General features: G+C 41.5%; 1 protein-coding gene across 1 annotated transcript; it reads right to left on the bottom strand.

The window, feature by feature from the left end:
- Positions 1-3,819: 3,819 nt before the first annotated feature.
- hey1 (hes-related family bHLH transcription factor with YRPW motif 1) lies at positions 3,820-7,741 on the bottom strand. The gene is made up of 5 exons (XM_069921157.1): positions 6,977-7,741; positions 6,687-6,762; positions 6,479-6,562; positions 6,219-6,300; positions 3,820-5,631 (listed from the first exon to the last, which is right to left on the bottom strand). The coding sequence occupies exons 1-5, from the start codon at positions 7,060-7,062 to the stop codon at positions 5,051-5,053; spliced, it is 909 nt and encodes a 302-aa protein (XP_069777258.1). The 5' UTR covers positions 7,063-7,741; the 3' UTR covers positions 3,820-5,050.
- Between the last annotated feature and the right edge of the window lie 18,933 nt (positions 7,742-26,674).

Below are 26,674 nucleotides of genomic sequence, written 5' to 3'. Positions count from 1 at the left end.
CACTTATCCAGCATCCTGTTCTATTTGGATATTTCCTCCTACTAAATATCCGGAGGGTGGTAGTCACTGCCTTTGATCTCTGCCATAAACTTCATTTCCTGTCCACCAAATCATTCATCTTCCTGGAACCTCTCAGGGACTGCATCAGGCTGATTGTATTTCAACCCGGACAATTTACTTTATCCATAACCTCAATACAACTCCATCCTGCCTCGCCATACCTGTCGCTGAATCCCTTGTGTGTGCCTGGGCCTGGTTATTCCATTGCATAGTGACCAACCTTGCTGTTTTCCTCCAATTTTCATCCTAAATTCTGGTGTCACTCTGTTCATTAATAAACATCAACTTCTGCTTCAATAATGTCTCATTTTTAAAATCTTCAGTTTTCTTTTCAAATTTCTCCCTAACCCTCTCTCTGTAAGCTCCTTCAGCCTTTCAGTCCCCCAACAAATCTGTGCTACTGCAGTGCCAGTTCCTTCAGAACCTCCATATTATTCCACCTTTGGGGTTCAGCGTCTTTCACTGGCAAAGTCTTATGTCTCTCCCTTTTAAACACTTGTTTAAAGTGATCTCTGATCACTGATCCTAAAACCTACTTCTGCCAAGTTCTGTTTGCTTTTATTTTGTGAAACATTTTAACTACTTTAAAATTGGCATGCACATGTAATTGTTGTAGTTGTTGAGATCAACACTTCTATATCTACCAATCTCCAGAGATCCAAATACTCCATGCAAGACAAAAACAGAAGGTCTTGAACAGTCAGTAAAGCAGTAAGGATCGGTGGAGAGAGGACAGTAGATTTAATGTATTATTAACATATCAAACATTGTCTTAGGGGGTTTGTTGCTTTCATGTTTCTGGTTGTGACCGACAGGTTTAGGTGAGCTAAGAGATTGAGTTCTAGTTCCAAATTTAGGTGTGGCTAAGAGGAGATCCTGCTTGACTTCCAACTAGGGCTTGGGTCATGTAGTAGGATGGTTATAATCAGGTTTAAGCACTGGCACAGAAAATAATACATGAACATTTCCAGTCCCTTTCCCTAACTTTACTGCTGCAGAACCAGATAACAACTACCCCGTTGTCCCAAATGGACATTGTTCGTTTGGGATAATATACAACATTGCAAGGTGACCAGTAGGGAGCTCAGCCAGGGAAGAGGGGTTCTTGAAAAACTCATACCATTCAGCCAATTAGAAATCCACTTTATTTCTCATTCCCAGGGGCTGCACCTTCCTTGTCTTATCCTGTCCTTTGTTTGACTCTGCTGTGCCTCTTCATTTCTTCACTATTCTCTCATATGCAGATTATCGATTCAGTCATACAGCACAAAAACAGGCCCCATAGCCTACTGCGTCCACACCAACCAAGTGGTACTTCTCTTTACTAATCCCATTTTCCAGCACGTGGCTCCTTCACTTTCCATACAATGGCACTCAAGTGCTAATCCAAATACTTAACTGCCCTATTTTAATTTCATAACAGAGTCAATGCCAGTTCCCCCCCCCCACCCCATCAATCGCGTTTCCCAAACTAGTTCCATTTAACCAATTCACTATCGCACAAGCATTAAGTTCACCTTGATTCCACATCCACACTCACACATTTCATGTTGCCATGCAGTGTTAAACAGATTTCAGCCAACTTCTGTGTGAAAATATTGTTCCTCAAGCCCTCTAAACTATGCCTTCTGTTTACAGAAATGTTTGCTGGAGAAAATGTCTCACTATCTGTCCTCTCTACGTCTCTCATAGTTTTGTGTACCCCAGTCTTCACATACACAGCTACCCAGTCTCTTCTCATATGCTGTGTCATAGGAAACATTCTGGTGAATGTCATATGCACCCTGTCCAGAGCAATATCTTTCCTATGGTGTGATGTATATGGTTCTGTTCTGACCAAACTAATATTTTTTACATTTCAAATTCAAGTTATTGTCATTTCACCTGCTGATAATACAACCAGACGAAAGTGTTTCTTCAGACCAAAGTGCAGATGCACACACATAATAATCACAAGTAAATATAAATATATATTTTGGAATAATTGTCTTGCTCATATAGTCTATGCCCCGGCAAATAAAGTATTCTTTAAACATTCTTAACCACCTGATCTACTCGTGCTGCTGCCATCATGCATCCTTGGACATGTACATTGAGTTCCCTCTATTCCTCATTGCTGCCAAGATGCTTGCCATTCAATTTGCATATCCTACTTATTAGCTCTCACAAAATATATCACTTCACACTTTGTATGTTTAAATTCATTACTCCACCTGTTTGACCAGCATTTTCCCCATTATCAACTCCACCACTTATTTACATGTCATTTGCAAACTTTCTAATCACACCTCTTACGCTCACATCGAGATCATTGATGCATTCAAGAAAGATAACAAAACATTCTCTGCAGTTCATCAGTCGTCTAATCACCAACAACCCTCCAATCACAGTGTCTGCACACTTTCCTGCTTAACTCAACTAATATGCTCTGCCACAGCAATCTTTTTGTCAAATTGCCCTAGATTCCATGGTCTCCCATGTGGAACCTTCTCAAAGGCCTCTTTGAAGTACATGTAGATTCCTTGAACTATGCCACCCTCATCAACATAGTGACCTCCTTGAAAAATACAATCAAATTAGTTATTCGGGAGCCTTGCTGACTTTTCTTGATTAATCCCCATTTCTCCAAATCCCAAGTCCCTTGGGATTTTTCCAATTATTTCTATACCCCTGATATTAGATTCACTATCCTACAATTATCTGGCTTGTATAAAGATACTGCATTCACTAACCTCCAGGCACTTCTATGACCTGAGATTTTTACATTTCTGTCCAGTTCTAACTCCCACCATACTGTCTCTGATTTACCCGAACTTATTGTTCATCACTTCTTCTCCCTAATCCTACCAGCCCCACATTCCCTCCTGACTCTGGCTCTACACAATTTTTCTGCTAACCTCCTGTCTGAAAACATTTCTTGCATCATCCAGCCCCATTATTCAAATCAGCTTCAGGGTTCTTTCACATATTTTGAAATGTCTTCCATTGCTTACTAGTCTGTTTGAGGGGATAGATTTACCTGCTCTCCCCCCAACCGGTGGCCTATCTATCCCCATTCCCACAGACTTTTTGCACCTGAGGTAAACATGGGGGAAAACTTGCAACACCCTCCCTCAGTCACCTGAAAATGCCACATTACCAGACCCAGAGACCCAACACATAGTCCTCTTAGACCACTGGCAAATCAAAGAATGCTTCTATTGCATGTTGTCATTGAATGCTGAACATTGAAACCGTCGCAGTACAGGAGAGCCAAACTTTTCCATTCAAATACAAATACAGACCAAGTCAGGGGCTAGAGGAAGTGGATTATCCCCAGTGTAAACATAAGTCTCAACAGAACAGGGGAAAAAAAAACAAGATAACGTTTGGACAAGATTGTACCCAAGTGAAAGGTAATGAAATATCCTGTATTGTCATCAACCAATTTTACTTGTTCTGTGGTTCAATGTCCTTCATGCAGAATTTTAAATCTCTTTAGAAACTCATTCATTCCTGTCAAGGTGATCATAAAGTTTGCTTGTGTGTGCTAAATGATATAATATTGGCCTGTTGTTCATATGAAATTATTCTTTAGACTGGAACAGAACAGAATAAAAGAATATAGATTTTCATGGCTTGAGTCATTGAACTTTCCCAAATTACATTAAAACGTGGAAATCCGCCATAGAAAATACACTAGATTAAATGCATTTATTCTCACAATCAGGAGTTGCGACTATTAATGCTTCTTGGAAAAGAAGACACAAAAACAAGAAATCATACTCAATTGCACTTGTAGTTTATTATTTCATCTGTTTAGTATTGTCAACACACATAATTATTGAAAACTATACCTTGCTTTACCTTCCAAAAACGAATGGCTTCAGCACTGAAAAATACTTCAGTGTTTGATACTCAAAGAAACAAAGCTGGAAATCTGATTTGTCCTCGCTCCATTAAGCAAATAAAATAAAAAATATCACTGTAAAGATTAAAATCTACCTTTACTTCAGCAGTATATTTAATAACTAAAGAAATCAGCATATTGACCTTATCAGATTGACCTTGTCTTCTTGTTTTCACCCTTTCATTATGTTTAAGGCATATAATAATGACCATGTAGCTTCTCATGTAGATAAGAAAAAGATGTACAATGCCACTGTTGATTAAAAGGAATTCCTACGTTTGAAATATCTGAAGAGTAGTAAGTTAATATTCTCAGGCAATGTTTAACAAAACATATAGCCTAATCTCAGGCTGAGTTCACACACACTTGCATGCACGCAACAGCCTTCCATACAAACAAATCCTCACGTGTTCGCACTTGCATAAATACACACAACAAAATCATAAGTGCACATATATACAATGCCCACACATGAGCAAAACAGAACATGTATGCATGTACAAAAACGCAGACATTGCCCAGTCGCGTCTGCACACACAAAAGCCTTTGCAATGAGAATTTTATATTGTGGCTGAAAATCATGACTTAATGGATCTTTTTTAAAACTTGACTGTCTTTCTGGGAGTGAACAACAGGATTTAAGTCACAAGACAAATAAATTTAATCCAATTCTTTATATTAAGACTTCTTTTTAAAAAAATGAATAACTTTATACTCAATACTTCAAGGAAGCTGATAATAAAGAAATTATCTCTAGTGTCACAACACAAAGTAGCAGACAACTTATTTAGACTAATCACACTAGTAAAATGATTGCTAACACCTTGCAACTTCAACAACGTAAAGATCAAAATGCTCACATAAGCATATTTTGAATATTATTCATAGCACTATGAGCTAAAAGGTGATCTAGATAGCTGGCTTCACCAAACTTCATGTTGTTGTGAAGTTGTACCCTATTTTGCCTGCAGTGAACTCAATGAATGTCCTTAACATTCCAGGCTAGTTATATTGAAAATAGCTCAGCTCAGCTGAGTTTAAAGTAGCTAAGTAGTCACTACTTTTGTCAGTTTAAGGAAGGAAAATCATTCAGATGAGTCTTTAGAAGGCACCAATCTCTGTCCCCCAGGGTCTGTAGGGTTTGCCGAGGTTGCTCGTTGCAGTCTGAGCTGATGAACTGAATGTGCTGGGAGAAATCAAGGGGAAAGTGCTAAAAGACAAAGGGAATGCAGACAAGGATGACATTGAAAACAAAGGGGGGGACAGCTTGGTGGAGGACGTAACCACTGGAAGGACTGGACCAACACTGCAATTAGGAGCCATCTTATGTGGAGATGTATCTGTGTGTGAGGAGGTACCAATCCTGTTTTGATGGTGAGGCTCTGTCGAAGCAATATTGCTATTGCTAGGGACAACCTGTGGCATCAGGAGCGGATGCAGATGGTGATGTGGGTGGTGACTGAAGCCATTGCCCCAGGAAAGATGTCCGATGCCTGGGGGAACAGTGCTTGCGGCTTCCCTTTGAGATGCATAGTTGTTGAGATGGGAGACCAGACGCACACGGAGAGGATCGGAGTTCTCCAGGCCTTCAATAATACTCAAGTACCGAGCCACTTCAGCCAAACATTCTCGAAATCCTAGGCTGCGGTAGTCCATGGCTAGAGTGTGAGCATCAAAATAACCTATAAAATCAGATTAAAAAAAAATGATTTTATGTTAAATAGACAATTGTAATTATCCAGTTACTTCTGAGACCTCTGAAGTTTTGCTTACAAAGAGGGTTTCATACAAAAGGAATCTAATTTGCACTCTTCTAAAACATTAACTTGCATTTTTGTGGTGAGCTGAAATGTGGTTAAAAAGTTATTGCATCAAAATCAGATAATATAGGCACTGGGCCAATAAAGAATGCAACAGTAGTTTGATTAAAAGGAAAGATGTTAGAAAATATGTTTTATCTGAGATTTATTTTTAGTTAATTCACATGAATAGAGTTAAATTGAAACAAGCACATGTTGTGTGCTGAAAATTATCCTTGATTTAACATGTGGTATCTGGAATTGTAAGAAAGATGTGGAGATTATCTCAATTTATAACTGCAAAATAAGGGTGGGAGAAAGCAACAAACTTGTTTAAACTCTGGGGTTGGGATTTGTTCAGTAAAGTACAGGGGAAAAAAGCCAGGAACTAAGTAGTGCATTTACATCAATTGGGAGTCATGCATTCTTCTAAAAGTCGGTGCATCCAGGAAATACCAGCAAACGATTACCTTTGCCACCTGCCGCATGCAACATCTTCAAGTGATCAACGGTCATTTGCAATATTTCTGCTTTCTCCAGTTTGGCGGATCCCTGCCAACACAGTGAAACCAGGGTGATGCTGACTTGTCTGTCCCCAATGCACACCTGCACCGTCCACCCTGCGCGGTTTATTTATTGCAACAATACTTTTATTTTGTTGGAAATTTGCTTCGCTTCACTCAAATCATTTTAGTTTTTTTTTACATTTAATTAAAACTTGCTCACGTACTTGCTTCTCGTACGCGCTCGGCACCAGTCTCCGGAGCTCAGACAGGCTGTTATTGATCCGATCCCGGCGACGCTTTTCTATTATCTATGTAAAACAACGTGGTTTTGTTCAAATGATTAGTCAGACAGAACAGGAGGAAACAATGTTGGGTCCGACTCCATGCAGCGAAAGGGACCTCCTTTCTCCAGGTGACGGTGGCAACACTTACCCCGCGCCTCCTTTTCCTGGCCAGGACCTGCGAGGAGGTACTGGGCGACATCGAGCCCGTGGCTGTGCTCGAGTTCCTGCAAATGCAACCGCAAGCAGCACGTTAAAGGCAGAACTTGGGCGGAAAATAAAAGTGGGCTTCAGTTTGCAGACCGAAGACGCGACTTCCAGACTTTTACGATTATTTCAATACGTGGTGTTAATATAATTGCATAAATCCAATCGATGCAAGATGCGGATTTCAGAACGAATTCTTGTCCCCGTTGAAATTCTACTAACATTAGGCATTACCCATTTTCATCGGCGCTTTCTTTTTCGACTTCGATCGTTTCGTCCAATTCGCTGTCCGTGGAGCTGTAGTCGTGACTTCTCTTCATGTCTACTTCAGTTGTCCCCGTGTGTCCTCCAACAATTTGCAGCCGGTCGCGTCCGCTCCGCTGCCGGCAAGAGACTGCTCGCTTTTCCCACGGTATCGCACTGACCAACTTCTCCACTGACCTGTCAACCCCCCCGCCAGTGGCGGCGGCGATTGACAGCTCGCCGCTCCAGGGCCGGGCTCTGATTGATAGTGGCGAAGCGGCCACTCGATGGCCATTGGTTCGGGCCGCTTGCCCCGCCCCGCCCCGCCCGCGGCCGCCAATCGGCGCTGGCAGCCCGCGGCTCAAACGTCAAACACGCACAGGTCGTGGGAAGCGTGGGAAAGTTTTAGTGGCGAGCGGCGCGGCCCAATCAGAGGTGGCGGCTGTCGGGCGTTCGAATGAAAGTAGCAATTGGCCTGGGCGACTGTCGGTCTGCGGTGGACCGTGTGAACGGTAACATTAGCCCGCTCCGAGGCACGCCGGCCAATTCCAGCCACAGTGCCGCCCCTCCCTCCCCGCATTGTGCACTTTCCACTGGCCGGGCTCACTCACACCATTCATTTTGTCTCGAGACATCCGCCCTGCTCAGAGAAAGAGCGACAGAGAGGCCAACCAACCCGCCTTCCCTTCTCCAGTTTCACGGAGACAAAGGCGACGCGGTGGGAACCCTGCAAGGCAGGGCTTTACTGCGCGCACTGATCACAGGCGGCTGATCAAAACAGCACAGCTCGAAACCCTGGTTCACTCAGAAGCACGAGGTTCCCTGGGGTCCAAAGATTACGAGGTGCAACGTCCAGCCCTTTAGTGATATTCCCTGCACACCAAGAATGATGAGGAAATGCAAATCACCACGGTGAACAAATGAGGACTTGAGCCCAAATCTGTTTTTGTCAGAACGTCGTTGTTTATATTATAGTGGCCAAGTCGTAGTGTAATTAAAAGAAACCGCGGGTCTTTAAAATACAGGCAAGGCACTGTTTCACTGAACATCAAAAACCGTAGATGCTGGAAACGGAATCCAAAACAGAAAGCAATGGGAAAAACTCAGGTCAGGCAACATTTGAGGAAAGAACAAGAGTCAATATTGCTGTGCCCGTGGCTGTTGGTTCGCGATCTCAACCACGGGCACTCCAGAAAGAGCAAGAGGGGGATGAAAACTGGAAAGAAAGAAAGAGGTGCATTCACGGAACGACTTTTCAGGGATGAACTTCTTGGAGTTATCGTGGTATTATCAGAAACGGTCAGTCAATGTGTGCACAGCAAATTCCCACAAGCAGAAATGCAATAATAACCATTGGAAGTGATTCTGCAAAGTCGCTTGAGGGGTGTAACAAAGAACAATTTCATTCAAATTGATACTCAAAGAAGCTCCCACTTTATCATGCAACATAGGACACCTCTGACACTGCCGTTGACTGAGAAGACAGTATTGGCCTCTGTGCATTGAAACACTTGGGAGAAAATGTGGGTTTAGCCACTTTTGGTAGGACCCGAGGGAATGTAGAGCAAAGAGACTTGGGGGTACAGGAACATAGTCCCATGAAGGTGGTGACACAAGGTGATGAAGGCGACATTCTTAACTGCTCCTCCAGCAACTTGAAACTGGTCAGCTGCTTTGCATTCCAATTTCTAATGTAACACTGGCATAGGTTAGTGGGTCTGCCATTTTTGAACTTGTCAGGCCTTGGCTTACCATAAATTAGCTTCAATGGTAGAGGTCACTAGCAGGCTAATACAAAACTATACAATCCCAGCTCCTCTATCCAAGTTCATGCCATGTAAAAGAACAGCTAATGTAATAGGCAACAGTGCCCACAAAATGCTTTAGGAGGTAAATAATAGTTTGTATACACCGTCACCATAGTTAGTTACACAGGCAGTGTATTTTAAAATATTGCAAATATGAGCATTCTAGTTTTGATAGATCATGAACTATTACCATCAGAAATATTATGATAACGTGTGAAACCATAAATTTATCATGCCGTGAATAATTGAAATGATGGAATTTTGACAATCTTCCTCAATTGATCTGGCAGGTAATCATAACTTTTTATTAAAATAGGCACAAAAGCAAAACTTTAATTGACATGAACTTGGCCTGTCAACATGTGAAGATCAATATCTGTAACTAGTCCTTCAGATTTATCTGCTGTCAAAATTTTGCTCTGAAATCAGCAAAATGCTTTTCAATCAAATAATAAAAATTTCTATGAGCGCTTTCGTAATATTCTGAGATTATGCATTTATGTTACGGAACTATTTATTTTATGAGTTGCACACTTGAGAAATTTGCATCGCTAACATGTCAATATGCACCAAATTGCTTCCTTGATTAAGGAGTAAAAAGTGACAACCCAGAAGTTGCAGTTTTAGAGACAACTGGAAGTTCGAATTCCTCCTGGAAGACAGTCAGCAAATCCAGACCACGACAAAAGGCCGCCAAGAACTGAGCAAGCCTTTCTTCTCAAGGCTTTAACAACTTTATTTCTTGAGGCTTTGAGCTTTGTTTCCAATTGCATCCTGTAAATCTGTTTGTCAGATTTGGGTGCTGGATGAGTTTATACAAATTGCTGCAAAAAAAAAATTGCCAGAGAAACTCAGGGGATGGAGAAGGTGTTAAGCAGCATCTGTGGATGGAGGGAGACAGTCAAGGTTTTGGGTCAAGGGTTTCATATCTTTTTCTTTGATTTCTTATTTTGTCTTTTGTACAGCAGCATGAATCTTCACTGTGTATGTGAACGGTAACCTTTCAAAAGTTCTTTTAACTTGTGTCTTAAAACAGTTTTACTCTATCGTAATTTTTATCTTGTCCAGCTTGCATTTTAATGAGGGCGTATTCTGCAATAGTGGACGGTGAATTAAGACTTAAACAAACAAGTCATTTTCTAAGGTTCCTTTCTTGGCACACAATCTCAGAAAACTTATCCAAGGGTCAAAGATTACCTTTCATCAGAGGAGGTGGTAATTATATAGTGGAAAAAAAAAGACTGCAAGGGAGGAAAAAGGATAGAAATTGGTTCCAGAACTAGGTGTGATTGTGGTTTCTGCCAACTCTCCATTCTGAAGTTTTGGATACAGAATGTAGAATTGAGACATTCCTGGAAAATTAAGATCGAATTTTTTTTTTAAACCTCACTTTTAACTTTGGAAAAGCTTTCCTATATGGTGAAGACTAGCATTTCCTACTGACAGTGCATCAGCATTTTATAACAGAAAACAGCCCCCTCAGCACCATTCTGCAAGTAGCTGGCTGCGAATTAATCAGACCTTGGCCTTTCTCTTCTTAACAGTGCTCACTTCTGCTTTTAATAGAGACTAAATCAGAACCCTCCCTTCAGTGCCACTCCACAAAGGTTCTGCCAATAGTGGACAGAATTCTCATACAGCATTTTGTAAGCAGGAATTCCTGCACTCAGGAGAATTCCTGTTTACGCTGTTCCACAGCCAGGCTCTTGTCAAACATCATAGTTGGCTGAAGGGGCAAATGGATCAAGGAAAAGAAGTCAGCTGATGAAGAGGAGTGAAAGATGAGAATGGATGACTATGGAGAGGAAAGGGAAGCTGGAAATTATCGGAACGGGAAGAAATGATTTTGAGAAGGAAAGAGTAAATGAGAATGGGGAAGTGTGAAGCAGTCAGTCGTAGCCAAGGGAAAGAAGAGAATCAGTGTGAAATGAGGGAATGGACAAGAATGATAGCTTGAAATAATGAGGGTGCTAATGGAAGAATACCAGCCTGAACATTAGGGTTGGAAAAAGAGCACAACCCTGGAAAGGACCACAGAGGTGGAGCAGAAAACATTAGAAGGTGTGTAAGTGAACAGCAGAAATCTGTAAATTGGGAGAGCAATATCTGGAGAAATGCCATTTTAATTGGTCTGCTGCTTGCCTGAAGCAAGGCACTGTATATAACTCTGCAACGTTTGACCAATTCAACCCTCCCCTTCCACAGTGGGAGTAAACTTTATGATCTGTGCATCTGATGGAGAAATCATGGCAGCAGGAAATGGAGGAAAATCATTCTTCCTGCCGATTTAAATTGTGCTCGCCATCAAACCCAGGGCCAGTTTTCATATAATCTGTAGACATGTTTATTATGCTGATGCATTTAAGACTAACTAATTAATATATACTATAAAGAGGGAGCAACTACTAAGCCATGTGGAACCATGCTCTTTGCTTTGTGCCACTCGGTCAATTTTATAATAAGCTTTTTTCTCATAATTGGATCTTGCGTGTTTATACCATTTTGACCAGCCTGCCATTTGGGATCTTATCCAAAGCCTTCATTATTTTTCTTTGTTACATCTTTAGAAAATTCAATTATCATACATAACTTTCCTTTAACAAATTCAAGCTGAAGGAACTGATGAATCTGAGCCTTTGTAAATGGAGGTACACTGTCCCTCAGTGAAATTTGATGGCCTGTAATTAATCAGTTTATCCCATCCATTTCAACAATAGTAAAATATTGACACTGTTCCAATCCCTGGCTCAGGAGGATTGGCAAGTGATGGTTAATTTCCTCCCTTGGTTCTTTTAACAACTTGGCAATTTATCACCTTTCAACAATACTCTGTGAGCCTCTCTCTCACCATGTTTCTCCTATCTAATTAATGCTTTACATTCTTCCTCCTTAACTGCATCTTTGAGAAGAGAACAGACTTTTGGAAGATGAGCAGCTCACAACAAAATTTGGTAGCCTTATATTAGCAGTGACTGTAAAAGACATGGTTTATTCCAAACCTTTTTGCCTCCAGGTCCTTTCAGAATTCTGCCAAAGTCTTATCCATGTGATCTCCCACACTGTGGTATGCACATCAGACACGTATCTCTTGAGTTGCTTGACAAATTGTCAACAGTGCTTGCAATGACACCATTCAGAATGAACAGGTGCTTAGGTTTCCACTCACAGACTCTGGTTGCACCCCCCAAAGGATTATTCTTCCTGTTCAGCATTAGGAATAGGGTGTTGGTGAAAGAAAAAGATACACTTGGTGTCTTCTGGACTACTAGCCTGGTCTTTGTGTCTTTCGGCTTGTCCTTATCCACCAGCTTACACCTTTCCCTGGTCCATAGCTCTCCAGGACATCAGTTGTCATGGAAGAAACCTGACTTGAAGGCAGTAAACATTAACACATGAATCTATATCCATCACACTGCTTTGATGCTATCAAAAATATCCCCGACTTTGGGATGCTGGAAAGGCATAGTCAAGGAGTCTTTCCTGTAAATATTGCTATACTGATTGCTAAATTATTTGATTTGGCTTCTGTAGTGAAATTGCTGAATTGGAGACCTTTAGAGATTAGAAGTCCAACAGGAAATCAAAAGATCCAACTCAAGTAACTACATTCACTCACAAATGGTTAAAGGTAAACAAATAAATCTGCAGATGCTGAGATCCAGTGCAGTATGCAAAAAAAAAATCTATTGGAAACATTCAGCAGGTCTCACAGCATCCATAGGAAGTAATAGGCAGTTGATGTTCCGTTCCTGAATATTCCTTCCTATGAATGTTGCATGATCTTCCGAGTTTCTCCACCATTTTTTTTTACTGCACAAATGGTCAGAAATGTTTTTTCCATAACCTTTGCCCAAGTCATTTTTATTTTTATTTCATTTTTAATTCCATGAAGGTGGGGGGGGGGGGGGGGGGGAGATCTGCCAGAGTTTCTGTAATTTTGTCCTCTGGAAATGTACAAGTACAGATCTCAAGTCATGAGATGACCCCAAAATCAGTGCAAAAGAGAAAGAGGTTCAACACAAACAGAAAAAAAAAACAAAAGGTGAAGTTTTTTGCATGAGTAGATTGAGGCAATTTGGACTCAGCTCCTGAATGTGGTTTTCTTCCTTGGAGAGTTTCTTCACTCTGGAATCCTTGGTTCTATTTCTACCGAACTAAGCAAAATCATAAATCGAAGGCCGTTTGACCTGGATGGCCCAATAACTGAACCTGAACCAAAGGTTACAGTATGAGGACTAGCTTTTGACAACTTCTAATGTAAAATACTACTATTAAATGCACTAGGTTTTTCAATGAGTTGGGGTGGTACAGTCTTTCGTAATAATCTTCTTGCAGCTCATACTGCTCAAACTAGAGGAGGAGCATTCGGGGTTGGAGTGAGAACCTAGAGTCCATTCACCTCTGAAGCATGCAGAAGGCCTGCCTGAACAGTGGAAGGAACTCACCGCTTCTCTAACTGCCCGACTGCCTGTCCCATAGGATATTTCTTCCTAACCCATGGAAAAATCCATTGTTCTGACACTGGCCCCATCAGTAACCTCAGAACCCACAGAAATGGAGTGAAAGCAAGCCACTCCCAAGGAATTCCCGAAGGACAAGTTGTAATATAGTCACAAGGTATTTTCAAATTCGGAAGATCATATTGATCTTTACACAATATTAAGGCCCTTCTACCAAATGCTCTGGTTGTATGCAGAGAATAAATACTACCACTATGTTCCTTTAACTTGCATGATTTTTGTGATTATATTGCAGGCACTTTATGTCGTTAAAAGATCACAAACTCGCTAAAATCTAACCGACTGTCATCTTTACAGAGAGACATGCATTAAAGGGCAACAGATAATCATTAAAAAGGGGGACTTTTTGTCCAAGACCATCTTGAATCCTCTTGGACAGCAGCGGCTGCGTTTCTCTCTTTGAGGACTGTGAGCTTTGACAGCTTCTACATCTGCAATGAATGTCTTTAATCCTCTCCAGCGAGTATCCATTACTGCCCAGAATCCCGTGATCCCTGCTGGATAAAGTGTCCACTTCATGCTGAACAATAGGCTGAGGTCGAGTCACTTTGGTTTGTCATGGAGACAGGAGATCGTAAATATAAGAAAAGCTGCTCGCCCGGACAGCATGGGGCATCTGGTTGCGAGATGTTGCAGGGGCCGTTGTTTTTGTCTCGTTTCACAAGAGTCGCATGACCTGCACGACCTGCACTCCCCAAACATATTTTCTGTCAAAACACAGCAGAGACTCAACAAACAGAAAGCCTTTTCTTATTTAATGGAGTGAAAATGGCTGGACTTGATGGTCAACTGCTCTGATCACCATCACAAATGGGGCTTTAAACTTTCTCAGGGTGGCAGGCTAGAGCTGGCTCTTTGTTGTTTTCCTGTTTGTATTTGACCTGAGACTGGAGGAGATTCCCAACTTTCCCACGCTTTGCTTTGCAATTGCTATTTTTAAAAATTATCATTCACATCAATCCCGATTTTTAGCAAGCCGGGATACAAGAGTCCTTAGATTAGTTATCCTGTTAAAGTTATTCCAAAAGAAAATGGATTTAAAAAAAAAATTGGAAGCATTGTTTCCTTGATCCTTCCCAATGACTACCACCACCCATTCCCATTCAATATGCTATAAGGCCAGCAGGCAGGATTTCCAATTTGTTTAAAAATTGCTCTCCTTTTAATGAAGCTGAATAGGATTCAACTACATAAGGAATCAACTACATAATGTGGGATCTGTGTGGTGGTGGCAGCTTTCTTTCCCTGAAGAAGACTACTGAACTCATTTGATTTTTTTCTGAACCACTATTTGAAAGTTTTATGGAACTTTCTTTTGCTTCCAGTCCACATATTACCAGGTTTTATTGTTTTTAAAAAATTCAGGTCTTGGCTAGCGGGAATGTGTGAACTAAAAATTGCCAGCCTAAGTCTATAAGCCTGTGAAGATCAGTATTTGAAAATTTAGAAGCTCATTCTTGATAGTAATTATAATTCTTGCAAAACCAAGAATTGTAATCTATTATTCGTAGAGCAGCAACTGTTTCCTGTAGATTTTAATCATTTCTCTAATGGGATTTGAAGTCTCAAAGAAACATGGCCTTTACAAATATACTTCTATACACTCAAACTCACACTATCGAACAACTGATGCATTTCCTGTAGTTCATGTTTTACAAAGTGGACCCTGTATTGTTCTTTATTTGTCAACTTGAATTATGGACCTTAATACAAATAGTACATATATACAGACTGAAAAAAAAATTAAGCCTTAGTTGAATCTGAGGATACAGTTCAGGAAATATAAATGAATTAACCAAGTAGTGTAAAGAGATAAATAAACTTTGCATATTGCTGCGCCATCAGGAGAAGGCCATTTGGCCCATTGAGTCTAACTGTTCTTCCCCAAAAATAACAATTACTTAAGACCTTTCACCAAATTCCCTTTCTTTCCTTTTAGTATGGAAATAAATCTTTCTGCCCAATCAGTTAGTTGCTGCTTATCTATTTCACCAGCTGTGGTCTTTATCTCATCCTGTTTCCTGCATCACCATCCCATTTTTCTTTAACCACATATCTAAATATCAGCATGGCCTCTGCTTCCATCATCAACATTGATAATAAAAAACAAAAAGGTTTGTCCTGCTCCAAATCCTAAATCCCTTACGTTTATGCACCAATCACTGATATAAAAGCTCCTGCCCTACAGGATTATAAGTTGATTAGAACCATAGAACATTACAGTAAAGAAACAGGCCCTTCTGGTCTGTGCCAGACCTTTTTTTGCCCAGTCTCACTGACTTGCACCCAGTTCATAGCCCTCCATACCTCTCCCATCCATGTACCTGTCCAAATTCTTAAATGGGAAAATTGAGCCCTCATTCACCACTTTATCCAGCAGCTCATTCCACACTCCCACCACTCTCTGTGTGAAGAAGTTCCCCCTCATCTTAGTCTTAATCCATGTCCTCACCTACCCTCAGTGAAAAAACCTATCTACATTTATTCTGTGTATCCCCCTCATAATTTTAAATACCTCTATCTTCTACACTCCAGGGAATAAAGTCTTAACCTGTTTAACCTTTCCCTGTAACTCAGTTCCTGAAGTCCAAGCAACATTCTAATAAATCTTCCCTGCACTCTTTCTACCTTATTGATATCTTTCCTGTAGTTAGGTGACCAAAAACTGCACACAATACTCCAAATTTGGCCTCATAAATGCCTTATTCAACTTCACCATAATATCCAAACTCCTATACTAAATACTTTGATTTATGAAGGCCAATGTGCCACAAGGTCCCTTTACAACCTTATCCACCTGTGACCCCACTTTCATGGAATTATGTATCTGTATTCCCAGATCCCTCTGTTCTACCAAACTCCACAGTGCCCTACCATTTACTGTGTATGTTCTTACTTGGTTTGTCCTTCCAAAATGCAACACCTCACATTTGTCTGTATTAAACTCCATCTGCCATTTTTCAGCCCATTTTTCCAGCTGGCCTGGATCCCCCTGTAGGCTTTGAAAACCTTCTTCGCTGTCCACAACACCTCTAATCTTAATGTTATCTGCAAACTTGGTGATCCAATATACCATATTATCATCCAGATTATTTTCTAAAATATTTTATTTAAGAATTTTAAAACCACATCAATGCATACATAGACAATAAAACTACAAAAATTATACATGTGCTACTCTAAGTAGTACAATAGGGGTAAACAAAAAACAAAAACGCAGACAATTTCATAAAATCTAGCTCAACATGCGGTATAGAATTTCAGGGATAATAAAGGCAAAAAATCTTTTAAGGAACAGAAACAACAACAAAGGGAGTTTAAAGTAATTCTGGACCAAGCTGCTGATGTTCATCCTTCCTTCCATCTCGTAATCCAACACAAGTTTTAACCAAAGATATGAGAAACTTTGCACCTCCACAATATAGTTTCCTCACCAGTTAGAAAACATAATGCTGAGCCTTAACTAGTGAGGATCTCACATGGCGATGGTGATAGAAATTTGGAAATCTATTGAGAAGGGAGAAGCTATGTTGGACACAATTCAGATTTTTCCAAAGTCACGCTTAATTCCTTCCACAACCCATGCGCAATAAAAAGGTGCTTATCATAGCTGATTATTTTCAAATTTTGCTTTATCAACTAAAATGTTTGTTTCACTGATCATTAAACCACATAAAATAAATGTCTAAAACATTTCAACAGGATGATTTACATTGAACTTCACATTTCCATCATTTTTTTATTAACGCATGTTTTGATGTTTCCACGTAATTTGGCAATGAATATTTACCTGGTCAGGCTTCTACCTATGCATCAAAAAGGCTACATTTATCTGAAATAAATCTTGACATCTTACTAGGTAGCAATAGAAATGTTTCGGGACAATTCCTGGGGGAAATACTAATGTCAGCAGCGCATTCACATTTCATCACATTTTTACTCTGCAGCATTTATATAAAAATAATGATAATGACATTTAACTTTTATTTTATTCTATTTAATGAAAGTACAAAACACACAAGATCAGTAAGATGTTTGTTTTATGAATACAGTTTTAGTTCCATTAACATGATGTTCAGACCGAAACATTTTTCTCAGGCAATAGTTCACATTTTATTGACATGTAATAGTACAGAAAATGAAATATTACATAAAATTGCTTTCTGCCTGCTGTAAGGCTGACAAAGATTTGCCATTCATGTTGCCCACCATCCCTTACAGTAGGGGAGAAAGAGAAGCAAAGAGAGTCCCTTCAGAGACAATGAGTGTCCATGGAGTCACCTCCAGCGCTCCCACAGCCTCTGCAACTGCACAGAATCCTGATTGATCCAACGGCATCCCAAGTTCCAGATCAAAATCTCTGATATGATTATATGATCAGGAAGCCTTCAGCGCACAAGGCCATTTGAGTGCCGATCTTGCCCTCAGCACCCTCTCGAATCCCGTTTCTGATTCCTGGTTGCCATGACCAGACACTAGCAGCCCACAGCCTGTGTGGTTCTCCCGACCGCAAATCACCTGCAGCTTGTGTGAGTCCTTCAGTCGCTGACCCTCTCACTGGTTCGCTCCATCGGCCACTGCCCTGGGGTCGTCTCCTATGTTTCTCCTTCTCAATGGGGGATGTTCTCTACATTTCTGGTGCCCTGCGCTGGTCTGCTGCTACCCCAGAATCCGCATACCTTTGTGGCCACTGCTGAGCTCAGGTACTGCTATTTTGGGCACAGATCCCGTGGTTGCAGGATTGTAAATAAAACATCATTGGCTGCTTTAGCAGGTGATTTAAAATCTGTACTGCATTAGGACTAGGTGGTTGAACCCAACAGCGTAGTGCTGTGTCTCTTCTTCCTGTTTTCCTGGGTCTGCACCAGTGGCAGAAGTGCTGTTACAGCAGCTCCTGTGGCGCCACCATTTTTCTACCTCTGATACTTCAACATATACATTTAAATTTTGTAATTATTAAAGTATAATTTCTTTTTAAAAATTGCACACAGCATTAGTGAGAACATTTAGAGAGAATGAAATAAGGAAATAGAGGAAGAAAGAGAAAAATAGAGCAAAGAGAGGAAGAGAAAAAAGAGGGAGATAAAGAGGAAATGGGAAAAGAAAGACAAGAGAGAAAAGAGAAAGAGGGAGAGAAGCAAGGAAAAAAAGGAGATAAAGAGGGGGAGAGCGATAGAAAAAGAGGGGGAAATAAAGAGGAAAAAGGAGAGCAAGAAAGAGGGAGAGAAGAAAGAGAAAAAGGGAGATAAAGAGCGGGAGAGAAAGCAAGAGAAAGAGAGAATGTGAGTCTCTGTGTACAGTTTGTAAAATCATCTCTTTCAATTAGCTCATGAGGTGCACTCATTGCAATCAGTCTTGGACTTGGAAAAAGTAAATTGAGACACATCTTGCCCATTATCCAGTAATCCTTAATGGAACATATATGAATACCAACATTAACAAAGGTAGGATTAACGTTCTGTGATGTCTTCATGATTGGAGAACATTCACTTTCTAGGCTTATGTGAGCTGGCATTCAGCAGCTTGTGCCTCAGCAATGGTACTTCAAAAGGAATCAATTTTATCAAGGCTGGACAAAAATCTAAATGGGAAAATAAATGGAATATATTTAGAATGCATATGTAAAGCCAATGTTCTTCACAATTTAATTAAATATGTTGTTCTGTTTGAGATTATAAGTTCCTGTCATGGCTCAATAGTTGAATCTGCAGCAGGGGATAAATGAAAAACAGAGAGAAAGAAAGAATTGGCATCCTTAGAGCTCTGCTTACAAGCTTAGAAAGTCTCCAAGGAACTTACAGCCAATGAAGTATTTTGAAAAATAATAACAATATCATTAATTGCATTTTAAAAAACCCTGCAAATCCTCTCTCCACAGGTGGCACAAGAGGCTCACGGCCTGGGAGTGCTTCTAACTGAAGTGTTCCTGTGCAGTGTGTACATTCTCCCTGTGTCTACATCATGGGTTTCCCCTGGATGTTTGGGCTTTCTATTTCAACAGAAAGATGTACTGGTCTCAGTGAGCAGCAGGGCAATCTGTGGGGGTGTTGATTGATACACGAGAGAGAATAAATAACAAGGAGATAAGTAGGGGAATGTTACTGATGGGAATGCACCGAGACCCAATTTAGAATTGATGGGCTGATCAGCCTCCTTCTATGTTCTGAATAATACAAGGATTCCGCATAGAACCAGAGAATGCCACAGCACAGAAAACAGGCCATTCAGCTCCTCCTGTCTGCGCTGACCATCATCTCCCTAGACCCACTGACCTACGCCCATGCCATAACCCTCCATTCCTCTCACATTCAGGTATTTATCAAATGTACTTTTAAAACACACCACATTGGATGGCAGCTCATTCCACACTCCCACCACCCTCTGAGTAATAAGCTACCCCCTAATGTTTCCTCTGGGTTCAGAGAGCTCATTGCTGTATCCGACCCGACCTTGTTGGTTTTCATGCAGTTGGATAACCATGTTGAGGAACTTTGGGGGGCATCCGAGGCACTCTAGTATTTGCCAAAGCCCTTTCCTGCTCACGGTGTCGAAGGCTTTGGTGAGGTCAACAAAGTTGATGTAGAGTCCTTTGTTTTGTTCTCTGCACTTTTCTTGGAGCTGCTTGAGGGCAAAGACCATGTCAGTAGTTCCTCTGTTTGCGCGAAAGCCGCACTGTGATTCTGGGAGAACATTCTCGGCGACACTAGGTATTATTTTATTTAGGAGAATCCTAGCGAAGATTTTGCCTGCAATGGAGAGCAGCGTGATTCCCCTGTAGTTTGAGCAGTCTGATTTCTCGCCTTTGTTTTTGTACAGGGTGATGATGATGGCATCATGAAGGTCCTGAGGCAGTTTTCCTTGGTCTCAGCAAAGCTTGAAAAACTCATGCAGTTTGGCATGCAGAGTTTTGCCGCCAGCCTTCCAGACCTCTGGGGGGATTCCATCCATACCTGCTGCTTTGCCACTTTTCAGTTGTTCAATTGCCTTATATGTCTCTTCCTGGGTGAGGACCTCATCCAGCTCTAGCCTTAGGGGCTGTTGAGGGAGCTGGAGCAGGGCGGAATCTTGGACTGAGCGGTTGGCACTGAAAAGAGATTGGAAGTGTTCTGACCATCGGTTGAGGATGGAGATCTTGCCGCTGAGGAGGACTTTGCCGTCTGAGCTGCGCAGCGGGCTTTGGACTTGGGGTGAGGGGCCGTACACAGCCTTTAGAGCCTCGTAAAAACCCCTGAAGTTGCCAATGTCCACGTGAAGCAAGGCTGCGTTCTCACACCAACCCTCTTTTCAATCTTCTTCAGCATGATGCTGAACCAAGCCGTGAAAGACCTCAACAATGAAGATGCTGTTTACATCCGGTACCGCACGGATGGCAGTCTCTTCAATCTGAGGCGCCTGAAAGCTCACACCAAGACACAAGAGCAACTTGTCCGTGAACTACTCTTTGCAGATGATGCCGCTTTAGTTGCCCATTCAGAGCCAGCTCTTCAGCGCTTGACATCCTGTTTTGCGGAAACTGCCAAAATGTTTGGCCTGGAAGTCAGCCTGAAGAAAACTGAGGTCCTCCATCAGCCAGCTCCCCACCATGACTACCAGCCCCCCCACATCTCCATCGGGCACACAAAACTCAAAACGGTCAACCAGTTTACCTATCTCGGCTGCACCATTTCATCAGATGCAAGGATCGACAACGAGATAGACAACAGACTCGCCAAGGCAAATAGCGCCTTTGGAAGACTACACAAAAGAGTCTGGAAAAACAACCAATTGAAAAACTGCACAAAGATAAGCGTATACAGATCCATTGTCATACCCACACTCCTATTCGGCTCCGAATCATGGGTCCTCTACCGGCATCACCTACGGCTCCTAGAACACTTCCACCAGCGTTGTCTCCGCTCCATCCTCAACATTCATTCATCCTTAACATTGAAGTACTCGAGATGGCTGAGGTTGACACCATCGAATCCACGGTGTTGAAGATCCAACTGCGCTGGGTAGGTCACGTTCCAGAATGGAGGACCATCGCCTCCCCAAGATCATGTTAAATGGTGAGCTCTCCACTGGCCATCGTGTCAGAGGTGCACCAAAGAAGAGGTACAAGGACTGCCTAAAGAAATCTCTTGGTGCCTGCCACATTGACCACCGCCAGTGGGCTGATATCGCCTCAAACCGTGCATCTTGGCACCTCACAGTTCAGCGGGCAGCAACCTCCTTTGAAGAAGACCACAGAGCCCACCTCATTGACAAAAGACAAAGGAGGAAAAACCCAACACCCAACCCCAACCAACCAATTTTCCCCTGCAACCGCTGCAACTGTGTCTGCCTGTCCCGCATCGGACTTGTCAGCCACAAACGAGCCTGCAGCTGACGTGGACATTTACCCCTCCATAAATCTTCGTCTGCAAAGCCAAGCCAAAGAAGAAAAGAATGTTTCCTCTAAACCTCTCCTCCTTCAGCTTAAAACTTTGACCTCTCATATTTATCTCCCCCAATATAAATGGAAAAACCCTATTTGCATTCACTCTGTCTATACTTCTCATAATCTTGTAAACGTGATCATATCTTCCCTCGTTCTTCTTCGCTCCAAGGAATAAAGTCCTAACCTGTTTAATCAATCCCTGAAAACCCAGCAACATCCTAGTAAATCTTCTTCGCACTCTTTCAATCTTATTTATATAGTTAGGTGCCCAGACAGGGGAATTAAGGGTTATGGGGAGAAGGCAGGGACAGGGTACTGATAGTGGAAGATCAGCCATGATCTAAATGAATGGTGGTGCTGGCTCAATGGGCTGAATGGCCTACTCCAACACCTATTGTCTATTGACTGCACACAATATTCCAAATTTGGCCTCACCAATGTCTTTAACAACTTCAACATAACATCCCAACTCCTATACTCAATAATTTAATTTATAAAAGTTAAGATATCAAAAGCTTTCTTTACAACCCCGTCCACATGTGATGCCACCTTCAAGAAACAATGTATCTTCACTCCTAGATCCCTCTGCTTCTCCACATCCTCAGTGCCTTATCATTTATTGTATATCTCCTACTTCGGTTTGCCCTTCCAAAATCCATCACCTCACACTTGTCTGCATTAAACTCCACCTGCCGTTTTCTGGCCTATTCTCCAGTTTACCACCTCTCCTTGAATACCTAAGTGTCATAACCTTCTGAACTAACCTCCCATGTGGGACCTTGTCAAAGGCTTTACTAAAGACCTCATGGACAACATCCACCGTCTTTCCTTCATCCACCTTCCTGGTAACCTCCTCAAAAAACTCCACAAGATTTGTTAAGCACAACCTATCACACGCAAAGCCACACTGACTATCCTTAATCAGCCCATGACTGTCCAAATACCTGTATTTCCTGTCTCTCAGAATGCCTTCCAATAATTTACCTACTACTGACATCAGGCTTACTGGCCTGTTATTACCTACTTTATTTTTGGAGTCTTTTTTAAGCAACATGAGCTGTTGTCCCTCCAATCCTCTGGCACCTCAACTGTGGCTAAGAGCATTTTGAATATATCAGCCAGGGCCCCTGAATTTTCTACACTAGTCTCCCTCAAGGTCTGAAGGAATATCATATTTGGCTCAGGTGATTTATCTACCTTTATTTGTTGCAAGCACCTCTTGAATCCCATCTGTTCCATGACTCATCTACTAAATATTTCTGGAACTTTGTTTTTATTCCTAATTTTTTGTTCCTACAATATTTTCCCTTTGGAACTTCACTGATGGGTTGATTAAAGGATAAACAGTGACATGGTTATTAGAATTCTCTTCTTTCTGATGTAGTAACGTAGAAATCTTCAATGTTCTTGTGAGGCAAATGGGATTTTAATATTTCGACTGAAAAGCGCGATTCCCTCTATTATTAGCTGTGATACACGTTATATTGGGAAAAATAATCATGAAGTCCACAATCAGCTCCTGATGTTACAAACAAGATTGTTGTTCTGAATCCACACGACCAGATTCTCGATCTTCATCCTATAGTCTGACTCATCATTATCCATAATTTGGCCAACAACAGTAGGGTCATCAGCATATTTACAGTCTGTGTTGGAGCTGAACTTGGCAATGCAGAGCAAATAGAGTAAGTGACTTAGCCACGTTGATGGTCAGCGAGAAAGAAGTGATGTTGCCAATCTGCTTAGTTGGGGTCTGCTGAAGAGGAAGTCAGTGTTCCAGTTGCAAAATGAGGAGCCCAGATCCACGAGTCTGATTCACAGTTTTGGCCTTCGCTTCCCTGCTGGTACAATAACAGTTGTGCTTTTCAAATGCTATGGTTTGCAAAATCACCACATAAATTTAAAATTAAAACTGCTGAGAAAGTATTTCCATTGAAAAATTGCATACCCAAATCAGGAGTTGCAGGAGTGGCAATGTCGTACAAACAGCAGTTGCTGAAAATTCTCCGCACGTTAGGCAGCATTCTTGGAGAGAGAAAAGCAGAATTCAGGTCAATAACCTTTTCGTTGGAACTGAGAAATTTTCAAAACCAGATTTTGATTAAGTTGCATGGAAGTGGATAACACGGAGAGAACAAAGGAATATCTGAGAAGAAAGAAAATAGATGATATGGATCGGTGTTAAGTATGTGTGCTCGTGTGTAAGAGAGAAAAGGAGAGCAAAAAGGCTTGTTAACATCTTAGGAGGTGTAATTGAAGAAATTGAAGTGAGGCGAGCATCATAAACAGACCAGGCAGAATGCGGACCCCGATCAACCTTCCTGAAGAACTGCAGGGAAGCAGTTTGATTGAGCTAATGGAGTTGTTCGAGTGAACCGGTGCGGACTCGAAAGGTCGACATGACCTGTTTCCGCTCCGTAAATGGTTACATGGTTATTACAGCAACCTCACATATACTAACACCATTTACAGAGGAAAAAAAACATCCTAATGCCTTCACAGAAGTTTAAGTTAGACAAATCTAAGAGTGGGGCGTGATTCCAAAACAGTTTTGCCAGTTTGAAACTATTCCTAATGGACTCTAATGCTTGCTGCACTGGGTGATTTAAATTAAAAATGATGGCATTGATAATACAAATGTGTCAACAAAGACCATGCCACTGATTCAAAATTGTGTTCTTGAGGAGCACTGGAGAAGTTGGAATTAAGCTTTAATACAAATTTGATCGTTAATTCACATATGAAATTGTAAGTCATTGATGAGCTGAGGACAGGGGTTCATATATAGGAGACTAGTTCAAATTCAAGTCATCCAATTGTACCAGTACAACCTGACAAAACAGCGTTCTCAATCCACGGTGCAGACAGGGCTAAAAGTTTATAGACATAACACACATACAGACAAACAACATGTATAAATACTACAAATATACATATATTAAAATTAATATTCTTAATAAATTGTCGAGTCATGGAGAACTGTTTGCACAGTCATTCACCAGTCTCTCTGCCTGTGGGAAACAGCTGTTCCTCCTGGTGGTCTGGCTCTGATACTGCTGTATCTTTTTCCAGATGGGAGTAGCTGGAAGATGCTGTGTGCGGGTTGGTAGGGATCCTCTCTGATTTTGCGAGCCCTTTTTAAATAATGATCCCATTAAATCCCATGGATGCTCACTGCCACTTTTATGATCCTGTGGATGACTTCTGATCCAATGCTCTACAACAATCATGCCACACTGTGATGCAGCTGGCCAGGATGCTCACAATAGAGCTGCTGTAGAAAGTGGGCAGAATGGTGGTCAGTAGCCTTGCCCGCCTCAGCCTTCTAAGGAAGTGCAGTTACTGTTGTTCCTTCCTGATGAGTGAGGAGATGTGTATCCATGATAGGAACTTGGTACTCTCTCGTCTCTCCACTTCTGGGTATTGGTGGGTGGTCGATCCTGATCCTCCTGAAGTCCACAATTATCTCCTTTGTCTTGTCCGCGTTGAGACACAGGCTGTTACGCTCACACCATTTCACAAGATTTTCCACCTCTTCTCTGAATTGCGACACATTGTTGTTGCTGATGAGGCCGACGACTGTCATGTCATCTGCAAATGATGTTCTGTTGGAGCTGGATCTGGTGTCGCAGTCATAGCTCAGTAGTGTGAACAGAAGCAGACTGAACACACAGCCCTGTGGTCTGCCTGTGCTCAGTGTGACGGTGCTTGAGCCTCTGCTGCTAAGCCGGACAGACTGTGGACTTTCCATTAGGAAGTGCAGAATCCATTTACAGTGTTGAGTCTCAGTGAGGACAGCTTCTCCACTAGTCTCTGGGGTATGATTTTTTTTTTAAACACAGACCAGAAGTCAATGAACAGTTGCCTTACATATGAGGCATCGTTCTCCAGGTGGGTCAGGACAGAGAGGAGAGGCAAAGCTAGAGCATCATCAGTGGAATAGTTCCATCTGTAGGAGAACTGAAATGGGTCTAGTGCCTCTAGGAGATGCGCTTTGATACATTCCTTCACCAGACTTACCAAGCATTTCAATATGTTGGAGGTCAGTGACACTGGGTGGTAACCAGGGAAGATCTTTAAAGAATGACATAAGTTGAACAAAGACAACTTGTATAAAAAACAAGAATAACTTTTATACTGGAATTACTGTATATTGAGCATCCTTCAGGAAAATCTCTACACATTTAATATACTGCAATATGTGTTAAACCCACATCATATATAAAAATTGGGGCAGAACAATTAGTACAGCAGTTAGTGCAACATCCAGCTACCTGGGTTCAAATCCAGTACTGTCTATAAGGAGTTGATACGTTCTCGCCCTGTCCGTATGGGTGCTCCGGTTTCTTCCCATATTCCAATGATGTATGGGTTAGTATGTTAATTAGTCACATGAACGTATTTGGGTGACACGGGCTCAATGGCTGAAAGAGCCTGTTATTGTGCTATGTCTCTAAATCAGATTAAAAATTACAAAAATCCAATTTAAAAATCTGTAAGGTTAAATCAAGTTCCTACAGAAGTGAAGAACATCAATCTACGAGGAGGTCTTGACGTTCTGTTGCTGATGTACGATCATTCATGAGACTGCTAAAACATCTGTAACAATAGTATCATTTGAAGCCTTGCATGTGTTACCACAGACTCAGAACTTTGTTACAGTCCTGTTAATGGATGCAAATCGGACTGCAACGGAGAGCTTCCTGTTTCAGTAATCGTTGGTGTTGACAGAAATTGCTGCACTTCGTCCAGACTAAACACAAATACATCTGTCACATCTCAGGATCTCTGCACGTTTAGCCCAACGTGAGAATGGACGGTGGGGGAGGGAGGAGAAATAGGAGGAACTGTATTAGTTACATGATCCAGTTTGTGGAATGTTGCTCTTTAAAAGCCATTTTGACTTGAACTTTTTGCCACCAATGTCTAGAGTGGCATCTTC

Source organism: Narcine bancroftii, chromosome 2 (assembly GCF_036971445.1).
Source record: "Narcine bancroftii isolate sNarBan1 chromosome 2, sNarBan1.hap1, whole genome shotgun sequence".
Taxonomy (NCBI): Eukaryota; Metazoa; Chordata; class Chondrichthyes; order Torpediniformes; family Narcinidae; genus Narcine; species Narcine bancroftii.
Note: the sequence above shows the minus strand (reverse complement) of the source record. Positions and strands in the feature narration are given on the sequence as shown.

Coding starts and splice junctions, on each gene's coding strand:
- hey1 (XM_069921157.1), bottom strand. CDS start 7,062: ATGAAGAGAAGTCACGACTACAGCTCCACGGACAGCGAATTGGACGAA. Junction 6,763..6,976: donor GAAAGCGCCGATGAAAATGG/GTAATGCCTAAT, acceptor TTGCATTTGCAG/GAACTCGAGCACAGCCACGG. Junction 6,563..6,686: donor CCAGGAAAAGGAGGCGCGGG/GTAAGTGTTGCC, acceptor TGTTTTACATAG/ATAATAGAAAAGCGTCGCCG.